This window comes from Gastrolobium bilobum, unplaced genomic scaffold, assembly GCF_033153095.1.
Source record: "Gastrolobium bilobum isolate Gb01-03AN ecotype WA unplaced genomic scaffold, APGP_CSIRO_Gbil_v1 utg3765, whole genome shotgun sequence".
Classification (NCBI taxonomy): Eukaryota; Viridiplantae; Streptophyta; class Magnoliopsida; order Fabales; family Fabaceae; genus Gastrolobium; species Gastrolobium bilobum.
The window spans coordinates 250,800-269,934 of record NW_026897952.1 but is presented as its reverse complement, the minus strand read 5'-3'; the positions used below and the strand labels follow the sequence as shown (position 1 = coordinate 269,934).

At 34.4% G+C, this 19,135-nt stretch overlaps 2 protein-coding genes across 2 annotated transcripts; one reads left to right on the top strand and one right to left on the bottom strand.

Annotated features, from left to right (window-relative positions):
• The first annotated feature begins 8,444 nt into the window (after window positions 1-8,444).
• Window positions 8,445-9,561, top strand: LOC133311669 (putative phytosulfokines 6). Its single transcript, XM_061512746.1, has 3 exons — window positions 8,445-8,882; window positions 8,998-9,071; window positions 9,230-9,561. The coding sequence occupies exons 1-3, from the start codon at window positions 8,786-8,788 to the stop codon at window positions 9,335-9,337; spliced, it is 279 nt and encodes a 92-aa protein (XP_061368730.1). The 5' UTR covers window positions 8,445-8,785; the 3' UTR covers window positions 9,338-9,561.
• A 1,215-nt stretch (window positions 9,562-10,776) lies between these two features.
• LOC133311651 (uncharacterized) lies at window positions 10,777-18,892 on the bottom strand. The gene is made up of 8 exons (XM_061512726.1): window positions 18,115-18,892; window positions 16,152-16,253; window positions 15,528-15,785; window positions 14,287-14,745; window positions 12,044-13,870; window positions 11,600-11,664; window positions 11,275-11,340; window positions 10,777-11,153 (listed from the first exon to the last, which is right to left on the bottom strand). Exons 1-6 carry the CDS (start codon window positions 18,496-18,498, stop codon window positions 11,653-11,655), a joined length of 3,042 nt encoding a protein of 1,013 aa, XP_061368710.1. The 5' UTR covers window positions 18,499-18,892; the 3' UTR covers window positions 10,777-11,153; window positions 11,275-11,340; window positions 11,600-11,652.
• Between the last annotated feature and the right edge of the window lie 243 nt (window positions 18,893-19,135).

Genomic DNA, 19,135 nt, shown 5'->3' with positions numbered 1-19,135 from the left:
AAATTCTGATTGATCTCTGAAGCTCTTGAGTGGTTCACATTACGGGAGAAGAAAACCTTTGTTTTGGATGTGTTGATCTTATGGCCCGAAGCAGAACAAAAATGATGGAAAACATGACTAATAGTCTCACCCTGATCAAGAGAAGCTTCCGAAAAAAAAAGAGAGAAGATCTGCAGAAAAGAGATGGAATATAGGAAGAGATGGGATATAGGGGAATTTGAATAAACAGGTTGCATGCAGGACTCAAGAATTCATGTTCTGCGGGGCAATTTGACTGCTCTTTTTAGGCTATGTGTAGCTTTGTTCTCGTTCACAAGAATCTACGCAAAATTCATGAACATTTAGAAGTCAACTAAAAAAGTACACAAATGAATACCCAAAAAAAAGTACACAAATATAACCACTAGAAGTTCAAGGGCCTACATCGGTTAACAAAAGGGACACATAATGCCCCAGAAACATTATCATGCATGGAAGGGTCCTTTTTAACAAAAGTAATAAGGACATAGGCGAGACAAGTAAAAGTTAGGTAATTATCAGTTGCATAATGAGAAAAGATCTCGACTAATTGTCAACTTTTTTACCGTAAGGGACAAAAAATTTGCTCAAGAACTTGATAAAAGTAGCGATTATGGCAGAAAATAGGAATTGTATGGAAAGCAGCAAAAGGAAAAATGTGAAAGAAGAACAAAGCTTTGAGGCAAAATGCATGTTTCTCTACTTTATGGGAATATTCCACATTATCTACCTGTTATGCTACAATTTAACTACCTTTTACTAAGTGAGAAAGAAAATATCTTTTAGTGTTTACAAAAATAATTAAAAACTATGTTGAGAAACTTCTCTGATGTTGAAACCTGTTTTCCACTTTTTCAATAAGGCCCTTTGCACAAATACTATGATAATGCATCACAATCATTTCTTGGATTGTTGCTGTAGCTTGAATACTGTGGCAGTGTTATTTTATATTTTATAAGTTAACTTGCTTTTGTTACGTTAGATGGCTAGGATTACATTTATTTTAAAGGGATATCAATGTTTTTTAATTAGGGTTTCTATCCTATGTAAAAAACGGTATGAGAATAAAACGGTACAGTTTCATATTGTTTATAATAGTAAGTTTTTCTGCTATTTCCTTGGTTGTTAACCAGAAGAAGACCAGCAATCTATTGGGCGAACCAGATCACTGTGCTAATTATTTACTCTCCCAATTCCTCTTGCATTGAGAGATATAGATTCAATTGGGGCTTTTATAGGGGTCATAAGAATTATGCATGTACAAAGAGATGATTGCGATCGGTATTAAAAGTCTTATCTCAGAAGTTATTATCAGTGAGAGGTTGGACAAAACAATTGTTCTTTATTTAAAGAACAGAGCTATAGCATGTCACAATGTCATTTTCTTTAAATATCATTTAGAAGAGTACTTTAGCTTCTGATGAAGTATAAATTACCAATAATACTAAAAGAACAAAGAATTGTCATCAAGAATAAACAATTGTATCCAACTAATCAGGTTACAAGAGGAGAAGAAAACAGTTGATTTCTTATAAAACAAATTGTATATTCTAAAGAAATAAGATATTACAACTACGGGAAGGATAAGATATCCAGGGGGGAAAAAGGGAACACTATATACAGAGAATTTCAAAACACCTAAAAATCCAGATAGCTGGGTGCAAAATAAATACTGAGAATACCAGTTGAGCTTGAATTATAAACAAGCAGTGGGTACTTTTGAAAGACCAACACATAAATGAAAACCATGAATTATATAAGATCAAACTAATCCATTTGACATGAAAATGCAATATAATCTCTATCATAGATTTTTTTTTTTGGTTTATCATTAATAGATTTAATTATGTGAATTGTCCTGAAAATGTACTAAAACTCATGGTCGCATCACCATGACCATAATGTTGACAATTTACTCCGTTCACAAAGATTAACGGTGTTATAAAAACCATCTCAGGCCAGACAGGTTCAACCCGCGAGATGAATCAATAATGTAACTGGTTTGGGTTGATTAAATAGTTTTGTCATGTTCAAGAATCGGTTTGATTCCATTGGTTTTTGCAGAAACCAATATGCTAAGGAATAATATAATATAAAATAATAATGTATTTTCACCTATCAACTTAAACTTTTAAGTTCAATTGATTCTTTACCTAAATACTTCTAGACTTCCAGCTGTTTCTTGTTACAGTTTCTTAACCAACAATAAATACCACCAGTTGAGGCATCTTCCCAACCATAAAACCCAAACCCAGGCAGTTTATAAAGTTATTGCATGTACTGTTCTATATCTGGTTTATTATCAGAGCCTAGGAGTGCATCCATGATACATTCCACATCATTTTTGCAACCATAAGCTTTTAGAGGAGCAAGTAGATCAAGAATGTAGAAAAATAAGAAATGATGTTTCTCTCTAAACAACGATGAAAGTATTTAGGGCACATGTCAACAGATGGTCCGTCCGTGTACAAAAGTTAATAGTTCTATAGGTATATCTCCTTTGGACATTAGGCAGTGCATAAGCATTTACTAAATCACAAATTGTTTTGGGTTATACCATTCAGCACCGTAAAATGACTTACAAATCCACTTAAACCAATGAGATCTATATATTAAACATCTTAACATAACTATAACATTGACAAGATACTTCGATATGTCATTTTTTTTCAATTAACCCACACCAATTGTCTAAAGCAAAGTATCTATTAGAACCATTTCCTTTTTACTTTAAAGAAGGTAGACTAAAAAAATTTAAAACAAAGAATAACAAATATAAGCTTTGAGAGAGACAGTGATCAGCAGAAAACCATACCAGTTCCCTGCATCTCTAAGTCAAAAGAAAAGGAAAAGGGGAAAAAGAAAGAAAGAAACCACGCTCAAAGCAGTGCAAGTGGCAATGTAGAGGAAGACTATAAACGGAAGCACATTTTGGACAATAGGTATGGATGCAAATGTTGGAAATATACCTCTACAACTAGCCTTCTTAAAAGACTCTGCAAATGGCATGATATGCTCAATGTAGTAAGCAAGTGATGCCCCATACACAGAGTGCTTCAAGATCGGCACTAGCCAAAGAATTTGAATAAGCATAATTGTGTTCATTAAGAGGGATAGGTACAAGTGTAAGGAATCTCTCTGGTCCTATAGCAAACACAGCAGACCCCATGCATGTATGCAGCTACATAAAATTGAAAAGCAGATGAACCAGTAATCAATGGTGTAGCTTGAGTTTCAGTCGTACCAGAACAGAAATAACAGTAATTAGTAGTAATAAACATTTTAGAAAGTAGAAACTGAAACTGGTCATTAAAACATTGAAGGGAGAGGATCCAGGTTTAGAGGTTCCAACCAGGGTTAAGCTGCAGAAGAAACATGCCTATGATTTTATTCAAGTATATGACATGGGAAATATAAGAATCATGTTGCAGGAATGGCACTGTTCATTCCTGCAACAAGGATCCGCTTCCGTATCTTAAGGATACGGCGTCGTATCCTGATTTGGTTTGACTTTTTTTTTTTAAACGTGGGACCCACACTTGATTTGTGTGTGCAGGAAAGTGCTCTAGTCATGTCACATGACAACAAACGAACCCATATAACATATAGTAGGAAAATAAACAAGTTAATTAAATTATAAACAAATTAAATTAAGACATATATATAAGAAATATCTCAAATATTACGGAATATTTGCATGTTGTAAGGATGACATTTATATCATAAACTAATTTACTCCATATTAACATATGTAATGTAAGAAATAGAGTAGCACTTTCATGGAGGGAAAAAAAAGCAACAGTTTTAATATAAAAAAATGGCAAACTCCATAGCACATGGCGTTAAGGTAGATCGTAAGCAACCTACCTCAAATTTTTTGAGCAGAGGTTATTTTATGGAAATAAACCGTGACTTGTCACAAAGGGGGAACCTTACTAGTATTGTTCCCAGGCTTCCTCTATCAATCCTAATAGTATTCTTATAAGCATAGAGTTAGCTTAATTGCGGTTCAGATAGGATCCGGTGCATTATAAAAGGAGACCTGCATGATGAAGAATTCTTAAGAGGTCACCAATCCTAGTAGTATTCTCTGAGCTATGTCAAGAAGAAAAAGCATCTAGCATATAAAAAAAGACAGATCATAGTCCTGAAAATTAAAAAAAAAAAAAAAATATCCTCATAAAGTATTACAGTAGATGAGATATCCAACAACAATATCTTTTCATAAACCTGAGTTGCCCCATCTCAGCAGTACCCTTCAATTGCTTGGTGTGTGTTATCAATCAAAGCTGTGCTGTTGGACGCTGAGCAACAGCAGACATAATAACTAAGCGTGTATTCCCCTATAGCCAAAAATCATAATGGAGGATTTTGAGTGTGAAGCATTACGTAATCAAATGTTCAACACTTTTAGGGCAAAAATTAATTCCCAACATCTTGAAAAGTTTTGTTTTTACTTGGTGATGAAAAACAAAAAAAAAAATTAAAAAAAACACATGAAGGTAAACATTTGAACATAACTTAATTGTAAAGCATGCAAAATGTCACCTTTTGGTGATAAACTCCAAATCTAATTCTCACTAATGTGATTACTATAAGATACTACTCACTAACAAATTATGAAGATATGCGATTTCTTTGAGTGACACAAGTAGGAAGGTATGCCGCTTCTTCTCAAGTTCTAATCCTCTTGTTCGTCATCGGGATTAGAACTTGGAAAGAAACTGCATACCTTGCTTGTGTTGTGTCGCTATAGTAAGTGCTTGACCACATGCTTTTCGTGATGCTTCGCACTCAAAATAGTCGATTATGTCTTCGGGTTATCGAAGAAAACAAGCGCATGGTTCTGCTGTTGCTTCGCTCATCGTCCAACACCACATCGTTGATCGATTATACAGTGTTTTTCCTCCTCCGCCGCCACGTTCCTACCACGGTGTTCCAAACTCTCTTTCAATCATATCCAATCTTCCTCCTTGATCTTATCTTAGGGTTAGGTTAAATTGGGCTTTTGTTCATTTGGGCTTAACCCAATGGGCTTTGGTTATATTCACGCTTATCCTTTTGTTTTTAAATTTGTTTGGTTTGTTTATATTAATTATCATTTATTATTATAGTTGGCGTACTGTTTGATTTATATTAATTTATTAGTAAATAAAACATTGTTTATTAACTTGTTAACATTTAGTTAATGTTTTATTTATTTTTAAATTTAAAAAATTAATTTATTGTTTTATCTTTAATTTGCACAATCCATACTTGAAAATTTTGTATACTAGTCTATGATATTTACTTTATTATTTATTTTTTTATTTCTTAATGTTTAATTTATGTTTTTAGTAACTTGTGAATATTTGGTTCATGTTTTATATTAATACTTTGTGTTTATTGTTACGATTTAATCATTAAATGTTTATTTATTTTTGCTATTTTTTATTTGATAAGTTGTTTATACTACAATTACAAACTTCATGATGGCAAATTGATCACACAACTAATATGTCGATTGAATCACTCTGCTTTTACACCTCCATTATTCTCGGATAAGTGACGATTAAGAAGTTACTTTGAATTTAAATTGAATTTGATTAAGAAGTTACTTCTTAAGGAAAATGTGATATTTAGACTTGAAAATATTCCAATCGATTCATTGCTTCGCAACTAATCCGATTCGAGACGGGTCCAGGATTAAGACTTTAAACCCCTCCCAAAGGTGGTAATGTGATATTTAGACTTGGAGTGTGTAAGGATTGGAGTTGGACAAGCATATCTTTGATATTATAGGAGTATATAAGCATTTATTAAAAATAGGATTTAGATGATAAATTGATAATAACTATAAAAGGAAGGGGAAAATTACAAAATTTGATTATATTATTTTTTTAAAATTTATTAAAAAATGTACTGAGTTTTCGATACCGGGAATAATTAAGATATTTTTTAATTTAACTTTTGTGAATGCTAGACTCGTTAAATCAGTCTAGAACAAATGAGTTGAAGAGCTATTTAATGACATTTTATCAGAATTGATGAAATTAATTACAAGATATAATGAAACTAATAATACTCTTCAAAAACCAGTTTTAAAAATATTTTTAAATATAATAATAATATCATGAGTTATTTTCTTTTTTCTGTTTTTTTTGGTAAGCATATCATGAGTTATTTTCTAAATGTTCTAACAAATTATTTTTCTATAATGATTCATGTTAAGTTAAATCCTCAATGTGTAGTGGTGGATTATAATTTCACATAGCCGCGCAAAGGTGACGCTCTATAGTAGATTGTAGAGCATTACGCAGAAAAGAATATTTATTTAGTTGACCATCGGAGGGAAATAATTAATATCGTAGCTATTGAATTAGGGCCATCTTTTTTCTTTTCTTTTTTGTAGTATTTACTGACATTCTTTAAAAAACTAGCTAGTGTAATCATATGGTGAAGTGTATGAAAATTGCCTTCTAGTATGTTAGTTTATAGACTTAACAAAGGATAATTGAGGCAGTAAAATTTATATTTTCTTGCCTCTTCAAATGCTAATAATATTTAGCCAATTAGTTCTTTTGTAAGCACAATCATTTTCTCTTATATTCTTTCATGTAAAAAAAACCTTTATTATTTTAAAAGATATAACTTTATGTTATTTTAAGTCAAACGAACATAATGCATATTTGTTACTTTTTTACATTTTCTCTCTTTTTTACAATACTCTGTTTTTCTCTCGTCGTAATTTTGTAAATGAGAGAAAATATAAAAAGTCAACAAATAATAAATATCTATTATTTTACAACAAAAATATTTATTATTATCTATCATCGTAATTTTGTAAATGAGAGAAAATATTTATCCAAATACCGTCATATTACTTAAAATGATATAAAGTTGTGTCATTTAAAATAATAAATATTTTTTTCTTATTTTATTTACTAAACTTTTTGTTGGGATAAAAACTTGGTTTCTAAATAATCACACATTTATAAATTTATAAATTTAAAAAATTTAAAATTAAATAAATAAATTTAAAAAATTAATATCCAAATATCTTTGTGAAATATACATTGCATATGATTGATGTCATCGCAGGTTTCACATGCTTTTACAGCCTTTCCGATAGATCGGACTAAAGTAAAGTTAACACTTCTTTACAAAAGAGAATAATTTTCCTTAATTGAACACTTAATCGGTATTCCAACATGTCATCCATCTACTCAATTTTTTTTAACTCGTTTTGTCTTTTTTACAATACTCTCAAGGGGCCATTTGGTACATGATTTTTTTTAGAATTTCTGGGAAAATATTTTTTTTTAAATTTTAAATTTTCAGATATTATCGTAAACTGAATGTAAAAATTATATTTCTGAAAATCGAGATTCTCGTATAAAAAAAATTATCCTTTACCAAACACCCCCTAATTTGTTCACGAAACCTCACATCAGTGAATAGGGGTATCTGATTCGTGCTGGAAGACAAGTTTAGGACACTAAATCAAAATTATATGTAGATGTTAATCACGAAAAGTATCCATTACGAGTTACCTTTCTTCCTGCGGGGACAAAATATTTGTATACGTCCAGCGGCGGACTCAAGAAATTTTATTTATGTCCGGACATTTAATGGTTCTGAATTTTTTATATATATTTTTTAAATGCATTAAAATATATATATATATATATAAACAATAAAAGAAAAATTTATATATATAACATAACCATATCATGTGAGAGGATCCTAATTATTTATGAACAAATCAATTGTGACGGAGAATGAGAAAGAGAAATATTAGACTAGAGAGTGACAAGATCGTCACCGTTGATTTATCCATAACTGGTTATGATCCTCACATATGATACAGCGAGTTAAATAATACGTGAGAGAATTCAGCCTCGTATCTGTTAGAGAGATATAATATAAAAATTATGGAATACTCATCACTTAACAACTTAAATTTTTAGGTTAAAACTGTTTTAAATATGTTATAAGAGCCTCTCTAATCAAAGAATCACTAGATAGGAGAGTAAAAAGAGTCTATATTGTTAATACTTTAAACCCAGTAGGCTCTTATGTAATTAGCGTAGTTCTTTGCCGAATGTTAATCACAATAATTATAGTAGATTTATTGATGGAATTCATTGAGACTAATATTAAATACAAAAATTAAGTTGAAGAAAAAAAAAGTTGAAAAAGAAAAAGAATGGTATCAAAATGGAAACAGCTGTCCACAGTGCAGAGATGGAATAATGGTTCTCTCTAAACATCCACTACATGCATAATATAAACGTATTTATGCTCTTATCCCTTTCACTCTCACCAGATTTTTCTATTAAAGATACGTATATAGAAAGAAGGGTGAAGACTGAAGAGCAATGTGAGAAACTCATCTTTTATTGTTGACTATGGTCACTTTAATTCGTTTTGTTTTTTAGCACCATTTTGGACCACTATGAAAATGACAATCCCTTTGTCCTCTGTCTTCATACTAAGATAAACGGTGCTATGCTTTTATCACATGAAAAATGAAGTGGCTGATGCCCTTCTTGTGCTTAAGTACAAGGATGGTAAATGGGTAGGGCCCACCGAAGGTGCTTCTAAGTTCTGAACTATTTGGGGTCTCCATGTGACTCAAACCCTCCCTTCAGCAGCTTTATGTAAAGCTCTATTGATTCTTCCATTTATTTATTCCCTTCTTCCACATTCTTAGATGCACATTTGCTAAGTTTCTCTCGCTTTGGTTCCTCTCTTGCTAGCTAGTTACCGTTCCTTGAATGAACCAATGAAGCAACAAATTATCTTGCTTTTCTCTGCTCTCCTTCTTTCCTCTTTCATAGCTTCTGTTTGTTTCCTCGTACCACCAAAAGGTCCAAGACAAGGTAACTACATGGTGTTATGATTTTTATATATATATTTTTTCTTGGTATTGGTTGTTTTGTTCAGCTCCCTCTTTCTGTCAACTATTTTCTCTGAGCTTTAAACAACTTGGTATAGGTGAAAAGGAAGTGAATGTCAATGATAACCCCATTGCTCAGTCATCCTCTGAGTTGAAAGATGATATAGAAGAGGTAAGAATATATTTATTGTTCACCCCATATCTATTTCTATGTTACTTTCTCACATCCCCACAAGTTAAAAGCCAAAGTGATATTGCTTACCCTGATTAGCTTCTTTAGTTTATATTTCTCTTTCTCTTTCTCCTAATTTGATGCAATTTTATATATAGCTAATGGGATCAGAGGAGTGCTATGAGAAAGATGAAGAATGCTCAAGCAGAAGGATGATTACGGAGGCCCACTTGGATTACATCTACACCCAACATCATAAGCCTTGAATTAATTCAACGTTCTCCTCTATATGAAACTAATAAATTCGAGATGTAAGTCTATGTTCTATTTTTCCGAGGTTCAACTAGTCACTGTATATAAATATGAGAAGGGGAATTATCAAATAGATCAGCTACAGATATATGTTGAGTTCATCACATGAATAAGGTTTTCGAGATATATGTGAACTATGGTTTGTACATTCACAATCGTGCAAATTTCATATAATTCCTACGTAATTATCAGTATCGAGGTTAGCACTGTCAAGGTCGTGGGATTGATGTGCTTCTAACTTTATGCTTAAGATTAAGAACACGGTAAATAGATGTTAAATTTCACGAGTCCATCAGTCGTGTTTTGTTTGAATGGAAGAAGATTTTGAATTCTGAAGCTTGTTATCTTGATCCGACACAGATTGGTCTATAAAATGGAACATTACCTCCTAACATACGATGATTGAGATGAAAATAGAACCATTTTTCTTGAATGATATATGATGAAATAACTTATCCCTCACCAAAAATAAATAAATGAATAAATCCCTTAGATCCTAACCCACCCATTCTCAATTATTTTTAATTATTAGACCTTTTTAAAAAAAATTCAAAAAAAAAAAGACGTTGACCTTTAAGACGGACCTTTTAGTACCGAGTTATCAAGACGTTGCTATTGTCGACGGACAATAACAAGTTGAGGTTTCATCTAGCACAAGCGTTACTGCTCCGGAGTTATGGGGAACAAGGTGAAAGACGATGGTAGTGGGGGGAAAAATTAATGTCAATTACCAATAAAATGCCAGTTGATGAGTGTATTTATGACATAAGACATCACAAAATAATTAATCTGTAATTGATAACAAGATTAGACACTTGAATCCTCTTAACAAACATTAGTTTTTTAAGTTATTATTTTCAAAAGAAAAATGCTTCATACATATCTACAAGAAACATCCTCACTTTTTTTTTTTTGGTAACATATCCTCTCAACTCAACACTTAAAATGTGACAAAATTACAACATAAGTATGCAAACAACAATGTAAGGCCAATTATAACGAGAGAAAATGTAAGCATATGATGCTTCCAAGTACAAGTGTACGTTCTTTTTATAAACAAACGGTAACAGACATACAACGTAAAGTTAACCAGGAGTGCTAGTTTCGAAGCAACTCAAATATGGCAACTCTTGTTCTACAATGAACAAGGAGAAAGGTGACAGTAGGAAAAGGAAATGGCAACAAAATTAAAGGCAAGCTAAATACTTTGCCGAAATTTCTTGTACATCGGTTGTTGTATGTATTTAATCCATTAAAAATTAATAATAATAATTACATAAAGAGCAGTGAAAGGGCGTTCTTGCCTTGCAGAACCTGACGGATAATTATTCATCATTAAACAATGGCTCAGCATCCAAAAAGAAAAATGTATTTTTTTTTCTTTATCCACAACCAAAAAAGAAAAACAAAGTAGTGGGCAAAAATATTAATAACAATAATAACGATAATCCATTATTGTTTACAAAACTGAAATTCAGGAAATTAGAAAAGTAATGCCCAGGTAACAAATAATAATGCAATTTCAAACCCCTCTCTGCAAAGGGGACTAAGAACAGAAAACGCAAAAAGGGAAACCAGAATAGTTGCAATTATAATGATAGCATGTTTGGTTGTGGCACAACTCACTGAGGGTTTGATCATCCAAAATCACTTCTGTCATTTTTGTATGACGTTTGATTTCCATATGTGAACGGGGGTTTGGGGCTTGAATGGGAGTGAGTAGAAGCAAAATATTGATCTTTTGCGGCGAGTTGAGTTAATTATCCTTCCCTAGTATGCCAAAATTATTTTTCAGATAAATATCCAATCAAAAATTACTTCACTTCAAATCCACTTTTAACCAAAATCAATTTTGCAAAATCAAAATCATCTTAAGTTTGCAAATACTCACCAAACACAGCGATATGGAGGTCTATCGCCATCCGACATTTGCTTCGCCGAGTATTACAACCGGATGCTGTTAAAAAAGCACAATTCCACTTCATATCAAAATAAAGTTACACAACCACATCAATCAGCAAGTTGAGTAGTAAAAACTAGCGCATTGATATACTCTGAACACTAAGGAATTTCCTCTTCTTCCTAAGTATCAAAATAACAAACAAACAAAAATAAAACAAAAAAGGGAACAAAATTTGATTGACAGCTCTAGAAACCAATTAGAGAAATCAATTTAGCATGAAGGGCCATCAAGAATCAGTAAATGCAAACTAAACCTGCGTTCCCTCAGCTTCTAACTACATCAGAGTTCCAATGTTCTAAACTTGCTTTAATCCTGTTCCTGCAAAATATCACACGTCCAGATCAATTACCAGCAACAAAATTCATTCAATTTGAAGGAAAGCAAATAAGGAGGAAATTGAAGTGGGGAAAAAAAAGATAGATAATGAATAAGGAAATAAAGAGATGCATTTTTTTAACTTGAGAAACAGAGACCTAGGCCCCCATGTGCATTGTTCTGGTAATAAGTAATAACAGGGCAAATTTAATTTTTAATGCTCATCTTTCAAGACTGAATATCTAGAACAAACCCACTCTATCAAATAGATGGGCTTATTTTAAAAAAATAAAAATAAAAATAAAAATAGATGGACTAGAGCTAAGAACATAAAACTAGAAAGCCTCCACTCTGTAAACTTACATCAAATGATAAACCTTACCGTCTTAAGGACCCTGGATATCAAGTTATCTGATAAGCATCTTGCATGAATGATGGGACCCCTTCCAGTAATCACATCTCTAATTCCCATCTCACTATGGCTATCAGAGTTAGTCATGTAAATAGCCCCTTTGAACATCCACTCACCATTTTCCTGGCAGTAAAAATCTTCAAATAGCTCACCACACAACACACACAAGCATTGCTTTTCATCTGCTAGAACCATTGTGCCCTCTTGATTTCTGTCTGTTTGCTCGCTACATGTATCCACGGACTCAGTAAACTCATTCTCAGATGAATATTCAGTCTTGGCAACAATCCAGTCATTAGACTTTGGATACCATCTTGATGCCCTAATTAGACCATTTTGTTCTTTTTCTCTTGTGGCATGCCATTCCAAGTGTCTATTAAACTGTTCTTGGAATTTAAGCCTAAGGCCACAGATGCTGCAACGATGTGGAAGATCATCAAATAATCCGCTAATTACGGATGGATTCAATTCTCGGATTACATCAGGCTTAAACTCAAAGCCAATGAGATTTCTGATTTCTGTGCTGCTTGCTTCAGGTAAGGATGTAGGTGTTTTTACAGTATCATCTATCTCATCTTTGGTAAAAGGGACAGGGACAGCTGCAGAACCAGACACTGAAGCAACTGGCAAAGAGCTACTGGTGGTAATGCTGTCACTTCGATCTTCCAATTGAATCAGCATCTCAGATGGTTCCTTCGTCAGTAATTCTGTTTCTGCAGATATCAAACCCTTTGCAACTAATGAGCTTAAAAGGTTTGCAATTGGATTTAAGTTATTATCAGTGGCGCTTGAAGTCAGGGCTGAGGCACTGCTGACATTAGAGGAAGCTGGTCGTAGAGTAGATGATGCCCTTGGTGGTTGTCCAGCCTTTCTTTGAGGTATTTTTGGAATAGCAGACAAATTAACATTGGGAGGACCTAATGAAGATGGAGATGCAATTGTGGACACTGAAGAAATTACTGTGGCAGGGGAAGGACCACCCGACCGGCAAGGTCGAACCCCTAATTGAGATGGAAGATTCCCTGTATCCAGGCTACTTGTAGTAGGAAGACTACTAGTAATTGGCCTGTTGAAAATTCCACTCTGAACAGCTGCAGCTTCCAAACGACTTGTGGTTGACGGTTCTAAAGTTTCTCTAGCTAGATTAACTTTGGACAGGGGAGGCTTCACAGTCTTAACAGTAACTTCCGTGTGAGAAGAACCCAGTTGCTGCTGCTTCCTTGGCTGAAAAGTATTTGAAGAGAATGGACCGTGCAAGTCCTTTAGCTGTGATTTCCTCAAGTTACCAACCTGAGCATTATGAGGAAGGGCAGGGGAAGACTCTTTAATATATTGGCTCTGCAGACCTCCCAAAAATTGCGATGTTTTAAAAGTCTGGGGACAGTCTTGATCGGGCAAATTTTGCATTGGATTAGGGTAGTGCATAGTTACTAGCGGTGATGAAGACGGTTGTCGCAAAGGCGACTGCCCAGAAGGGGATTCAGTTCCCACAGAATGAAATTGTTGTCCCGCTAATCCTATTGTTGCATTCGGCAGGAAAGGCCGATTCCCCATCCTGCCAGCAGAAGAATTTGTATTGGTTGGCAGGGCACCATGCATGGACACAAATCCATCTGAGTGACCTGGCTTCTGATTCAACTCATCAATTGAGTGCTGCTCCTGCAATTGCCATGATAATGACGGATGATGCCGAAATGCAGGCATTTGTTTCTTTTCAGTGGCTAGACATTCAATGGGAATTTCTCTATCAACATTTGCCCCCAAAGGATTTCTAATTTGGAGTTGATCTTCAACTTCCTGTACATGAAAAAAAAATCAATAGATCTACAAATATTAACAATGCAGAATGAAGAGATTAACTAATGTATCTGTAATTTAGGAATTTGTGTTTGCATTTGGGGATTTGGTGTTTAATTATCAGTAATTTGGGAAATTAAGGTCATCATGTTTGGGTCCCAGGATATCTTATCCCAATTTAAGGAAGGACTTTATTTATTTTCTCTCTCTTTTTTTGGATTAGGAATTTTAGAGTCTTATGTTTGAGTTGTTTGTATAAATTAGGGTGTCCTTGCCACCTAGACTAATCATATTATTTTATCTCGGGGAATTCAATCTTATATAGAATTGATTATCAAAATTTTGGATTCTATTATTGTTCCCTGGTCCTAGTTCTGTTCTGCAGTCCAAGAATACCAAATTTTTAGCAAGCTTACCAAATTCTCATCATCAACAGTCCAAGAATCTTTGCTCACATTGTTAGAGATACTGGATGCACCATGACCACTCAATCCAGAGTTCATCTCCTCCCACATGAACTCTTCTTCCTCAGAATTTTTCCAGCTATTTGTTATCGCATTGCTGCGTGTGCTAGTTATGTTTTGTGTTGGCTGATGATGTGCATCCAAAATCATGGACTTTGGTGATTCAATATTCGAAAAACTATTCTTGAGACTGAAACCATTTCTTTGCCCAGATACAGTCCCTGGAACAACACCTGCTTTGAACCAACTTTTATCATGTCCTAACTCAGTCACTCTACCACCAGTTCTGCCAATACCCAAGCCCAAATTCCTTGAAAGATCAGAACCATATTCATTGCTTCCATATGATGCACCAGTGGTCTTTTCCGGAACAGAATCATTGAATGTATCTTTATTAGTGCGCTGATTATCCTGCAATGTAGATTATTACATTAAATAATGACAACTGACAGAGTATAGCACAAAGGGGAAATAAATTTTACTTCACATAAGTGGATGTTAACAGTAACATTAGGATCCACCCATGTTCGTGTAACAGTCAAAGTTCTATCTGGCATCTCTGGGTCATCATTTGAGTTTGCAATTGCTCGGGTCATATCATCAACGACTACTTTAGTCTTCATTACAGAAACAGTACATGATAAAAGAATTAAGCACTGGAGATCTGATATCAAAAAGATACATATGGCTAACTAAAGTAACAAGAAACGATCTTATGATTTGTATGAATAATACCAATAGAACTGTGACAGATATAAGAATTTGGCTCTGTCACAAACCCATCCCAACTGGGGAAAGAGGAAGAGCAAAAAGAGAAGTTCCCAAGTTAATGGCTCCAGGTTAGAGTTGCTTGACTAGTTGTACAAATTAGGGTTGTCTAAGATATCCAACAACCAGATAAAACAATGTCAGACAAAAAAAAGGACATTTTGTGATTAATCAGGAGAACAAAGGAGTATAAAATAGTTTATTGGAAAGCTCTAATTAAAAATACAGTGATTGCAAGAATATTGTGGTGTCCTTTAGCAACATACAAGATTGAAATATGATGCCATATGTCCTGGTCCAGTTTCATCATGCAAGGAATGACTTCAAATGCCAATTCGTCACAACATAAATTCTGTACCTCTTCCAATCAAATCAACATTTCAAAACTTTGAAGGATAAATTTGAGGTGCAATCGTTTCGCCTACCTTCCCGGACTGCTGAAGACGCTGTCTTTCTAAATACTTGGGATTCACATGTATACTATGAGGTGGACGTTGTGACTGTGAATCACTCCTGAGTGTAGCAGATGAGGAAGATGAACCATTGACAGCAGGAGTGAAGCCCAGTTCCTTCTCAATAACCTGAAGGGTCTGAGGAGGAAAGACTCCTTTCCAAGTTCCAAAAAGATGCCTCATACTCTGATGGACAGAAGGATCAACCTGTCTGTATGCCTTGCAGAATACCTAAAATGAAAAGAGTAATTAGCAAGTACCTAGTTAAAAATAATTGAGTAAAATGAGAGATCATATCTCAGGAAAGACATGCACAATTACATTTTGCATAACTTGAACAATAAAGGACAAAATTCAGTGCACAAAGCTCCTCGACTTTGCGAGGACAGGTGTGAGGGCTGATTGTAAGCAGCCTTACCCCTGCAATTTCGCAAAGAGGCTGTTTCCCAAACTTGCTCTTGTGACCTTCTCGTCACAAACGAGCAACCTTTTAACAATCTGAAGGATTTATTGTAGACCATAGTAGGAGACATGCATAAGTACATTTAAAAAGACATGAAGATCAATAACAGGCTAAGAGAAGAACAAATATCTGACCTCAGGTAGTCTGGCAGCAAAATATTTTATATAATCCCGCCCAATATTCTTAACAATACTGTCTAAGAGATACAGAGATGGCAGCTTTTGTTCACTAGGAACCTGGAAAATCATTAACACAATTCGATGAAACATGACCTTTCTTTGTATAACAAAGAATTAATGACCAAAGAGCTAGAAATAAGGAAGCTTGACATATGTAAATAAGGAAAGCAACAGAAACCAATAATATATAGCTCGCACTTAGAAATTAGCAGCAAATAACATCAAAATCCAGCAATAGTTATCAGCATCAATTGGCTAAAAAATTACATAGAAGTTACCATTAAATGTCATGTCTATTCTAAATTGTTAGTTATTCGATTCCTTAGTTCTAGCTGCCTCTAACAGCAAGGTCTCATAGTAAGGAGGCAAAAAACACAATCAAACAAACATTAAAAACAAGCTAAACACTCCAAATTTTATTGATAATGTGGATCATATGTTCCACGGTGGAAAAAGTACAACATATATAAAGAGCCTTAAAAACGGACAAAAATGTATTATAGTCATCTCGGGAAACTCAACAAATATGACATCTTTTAGTTGGGATTTTGATTCCTACAAAATGAATACTGTCCAATCTTCCAGATCATAATAAATACCGAGTCTTCCATCTGCTCTCTGATCCAAATTGATTGTGAAGGGATATATCTCTGTTATCTTTTGGACCATGCTACATGTAACTCCCTCAAACAAAGCAAAACCACTAAAACATAAGTGAAATGGTACAAGCAAAATGTCTTTGTACAAGTTAGCTATACAAATTCTCTCTCTAAAATTGAACACCCCCTCCAAAAAAAAAAGTAAACAAACTGAATTTTTGCATAATCTAAGAAAAAACCACAAACTCAAACTTGAGGGATAAGACTTGAAATGGTATATTGGCTTGTAATCTATAAAACAGAACTACCTTTCACAAGAACTGCCAAAATGCTGTACAATTACAACGTATACACAAATAAAAAAATTAGGGGAAAAAGAGAGAGAGAGAGAGAGAGAGAGATGCAGCATTAGTTGAGATTGGCAATCATGGAGTGATCATTTCTTGCCTCATACAGTATAAAATTAAATGTTTTCCAAGATTCATACTCCCCGCTGCATTCAAAGTCAAGAAAATACCACGAGAACTGTGGAGTACCACTCTCTAAGGATGCTGCTGGTAAGTTGCAAAAGGACTACCAAACTGCTATAATCTTGTAGATTGCAGAATAATAGTTCTTTCAGCACTTACTTATTTTGATTGTGAAGTTACATATTTTTTTTTTCTGGTTTAACTTCCTTTGTTGATTGGGGGAAAAGTACAACTCAAAGCCAATAGATGGATAAAAGCCTTAAGTGGACCAATGAAACGAAGTTGGAAGAATCGTAATAAGCCATTTCTGAATATTCAATGTCTTCAAATGGATACTGCAACTCTCCCATTATCATCACACAACTTGCACAAGAGTTACAATGCCAAACCATCACATTCCATTAATTGCAAACTTGTTGCAATACACACAACCCTCATGGCTTTCTCCCACAAGTTTAGTGTCACACACCCAGAGGTGATCCTCTCATGTCACATGACATGAGACGATCTCAATCATTCATACACAAACCAACAATTATCCTTTACTCACTCTCTATCTTAACAGTTTCCCTAGTAATCTTTGGACGGCAGAGATCGTTTCACATTAGGTGATGTGACATGAGGGGGACCATTCCCCTCACACACAAAATAGTACAACAAGAAATAACAATATGTACCATAAAATCAGGAAGACCAATATAACGGGTCCCTTTTTCTTTCTTTTTTATTCCAGGTGTATTACAACAATTCAATTCAATCAGCAATTGGCTCCATAACCACCACCACCCCAATAACAAAAAAAAAACAATTGAACAGATAAACAGCTACACAGTGTTAAACTAAGTTCACCTCTAGAATGTTAGCACAAATAGTGGAGGCAATGGCCTTCTCTGCAGATTGGTTCTCGCCTGCAATTATAGTCAAGTTCGTGATTATTGGTTTAGAGTTGAAAGTAAGCTCGGCAAGCGCGGTCTTATACTGAGCCACAAGCTCCTGGAACGGCGGCGGCTGCGGCTGATAACCGCCACCGCTGGCGGCGTCACCACCACGACCAAAATCGCTGCTTTCCAAGTCTCTGTTGTTTGTTCTAAACCTTGCAGACGCCAACGTCGTAATCCCAGAACCCACTTGTCGTTGAGGAAACGTTCTGCCACTCGGACTCGGATCCATCAATCGGGGCTTCTTCGGACCCGGTTCTCTCGATCTATCGAACGGTCTACGTGAACTCTCCATGCTCACCAAATCAAATACCAAAAAAATAAAATAATCAAAAACCCTAATCCTAACCCTATTTTACATACAATTGCACGACGAAGGTATAGAAACTAGATTACAATACGAGAATAGTATCGCTATTATTATTCGATACACGAGAATTGAATTATCAGAATTGAGTGAACAAAAAAGAAATACAAAATTGAAACAAAAGACCCTAATTCTAAATTACAAAATGAGAACGGAGATAAAACCCTGTTCCAATTCGATAGATGAGAGAGAAGGATGAAGGGCCTTGAAACTTGTGCATATAAAGACGAAGAAGAAGTGGTCGAATTCGATATGGTAATAAGGGAGAAATGAAAGAACTGTTGAGGAGTTAAGCTCGCTCTTCAGACACGGGACATCTGATTTTTCATGTGCCTCTAGGAGGAGGCTATTTTATAGGGATGGATTTCATTATTTATTTTATTTTGGTAATACATACTTCAATAGTATATTTAAATCTCTTTTTATCCAGGTTCGAATCTGAGCTTGATTGATCCCTTTGCAGTTTTGCTCCTAATTAAAAAAACTCGTATAAAAACATTTCACTCATCTGGTTATGTTTTATCGTTGATCAAGTCATGTATTTCAGGAGAGCACAATATATTGA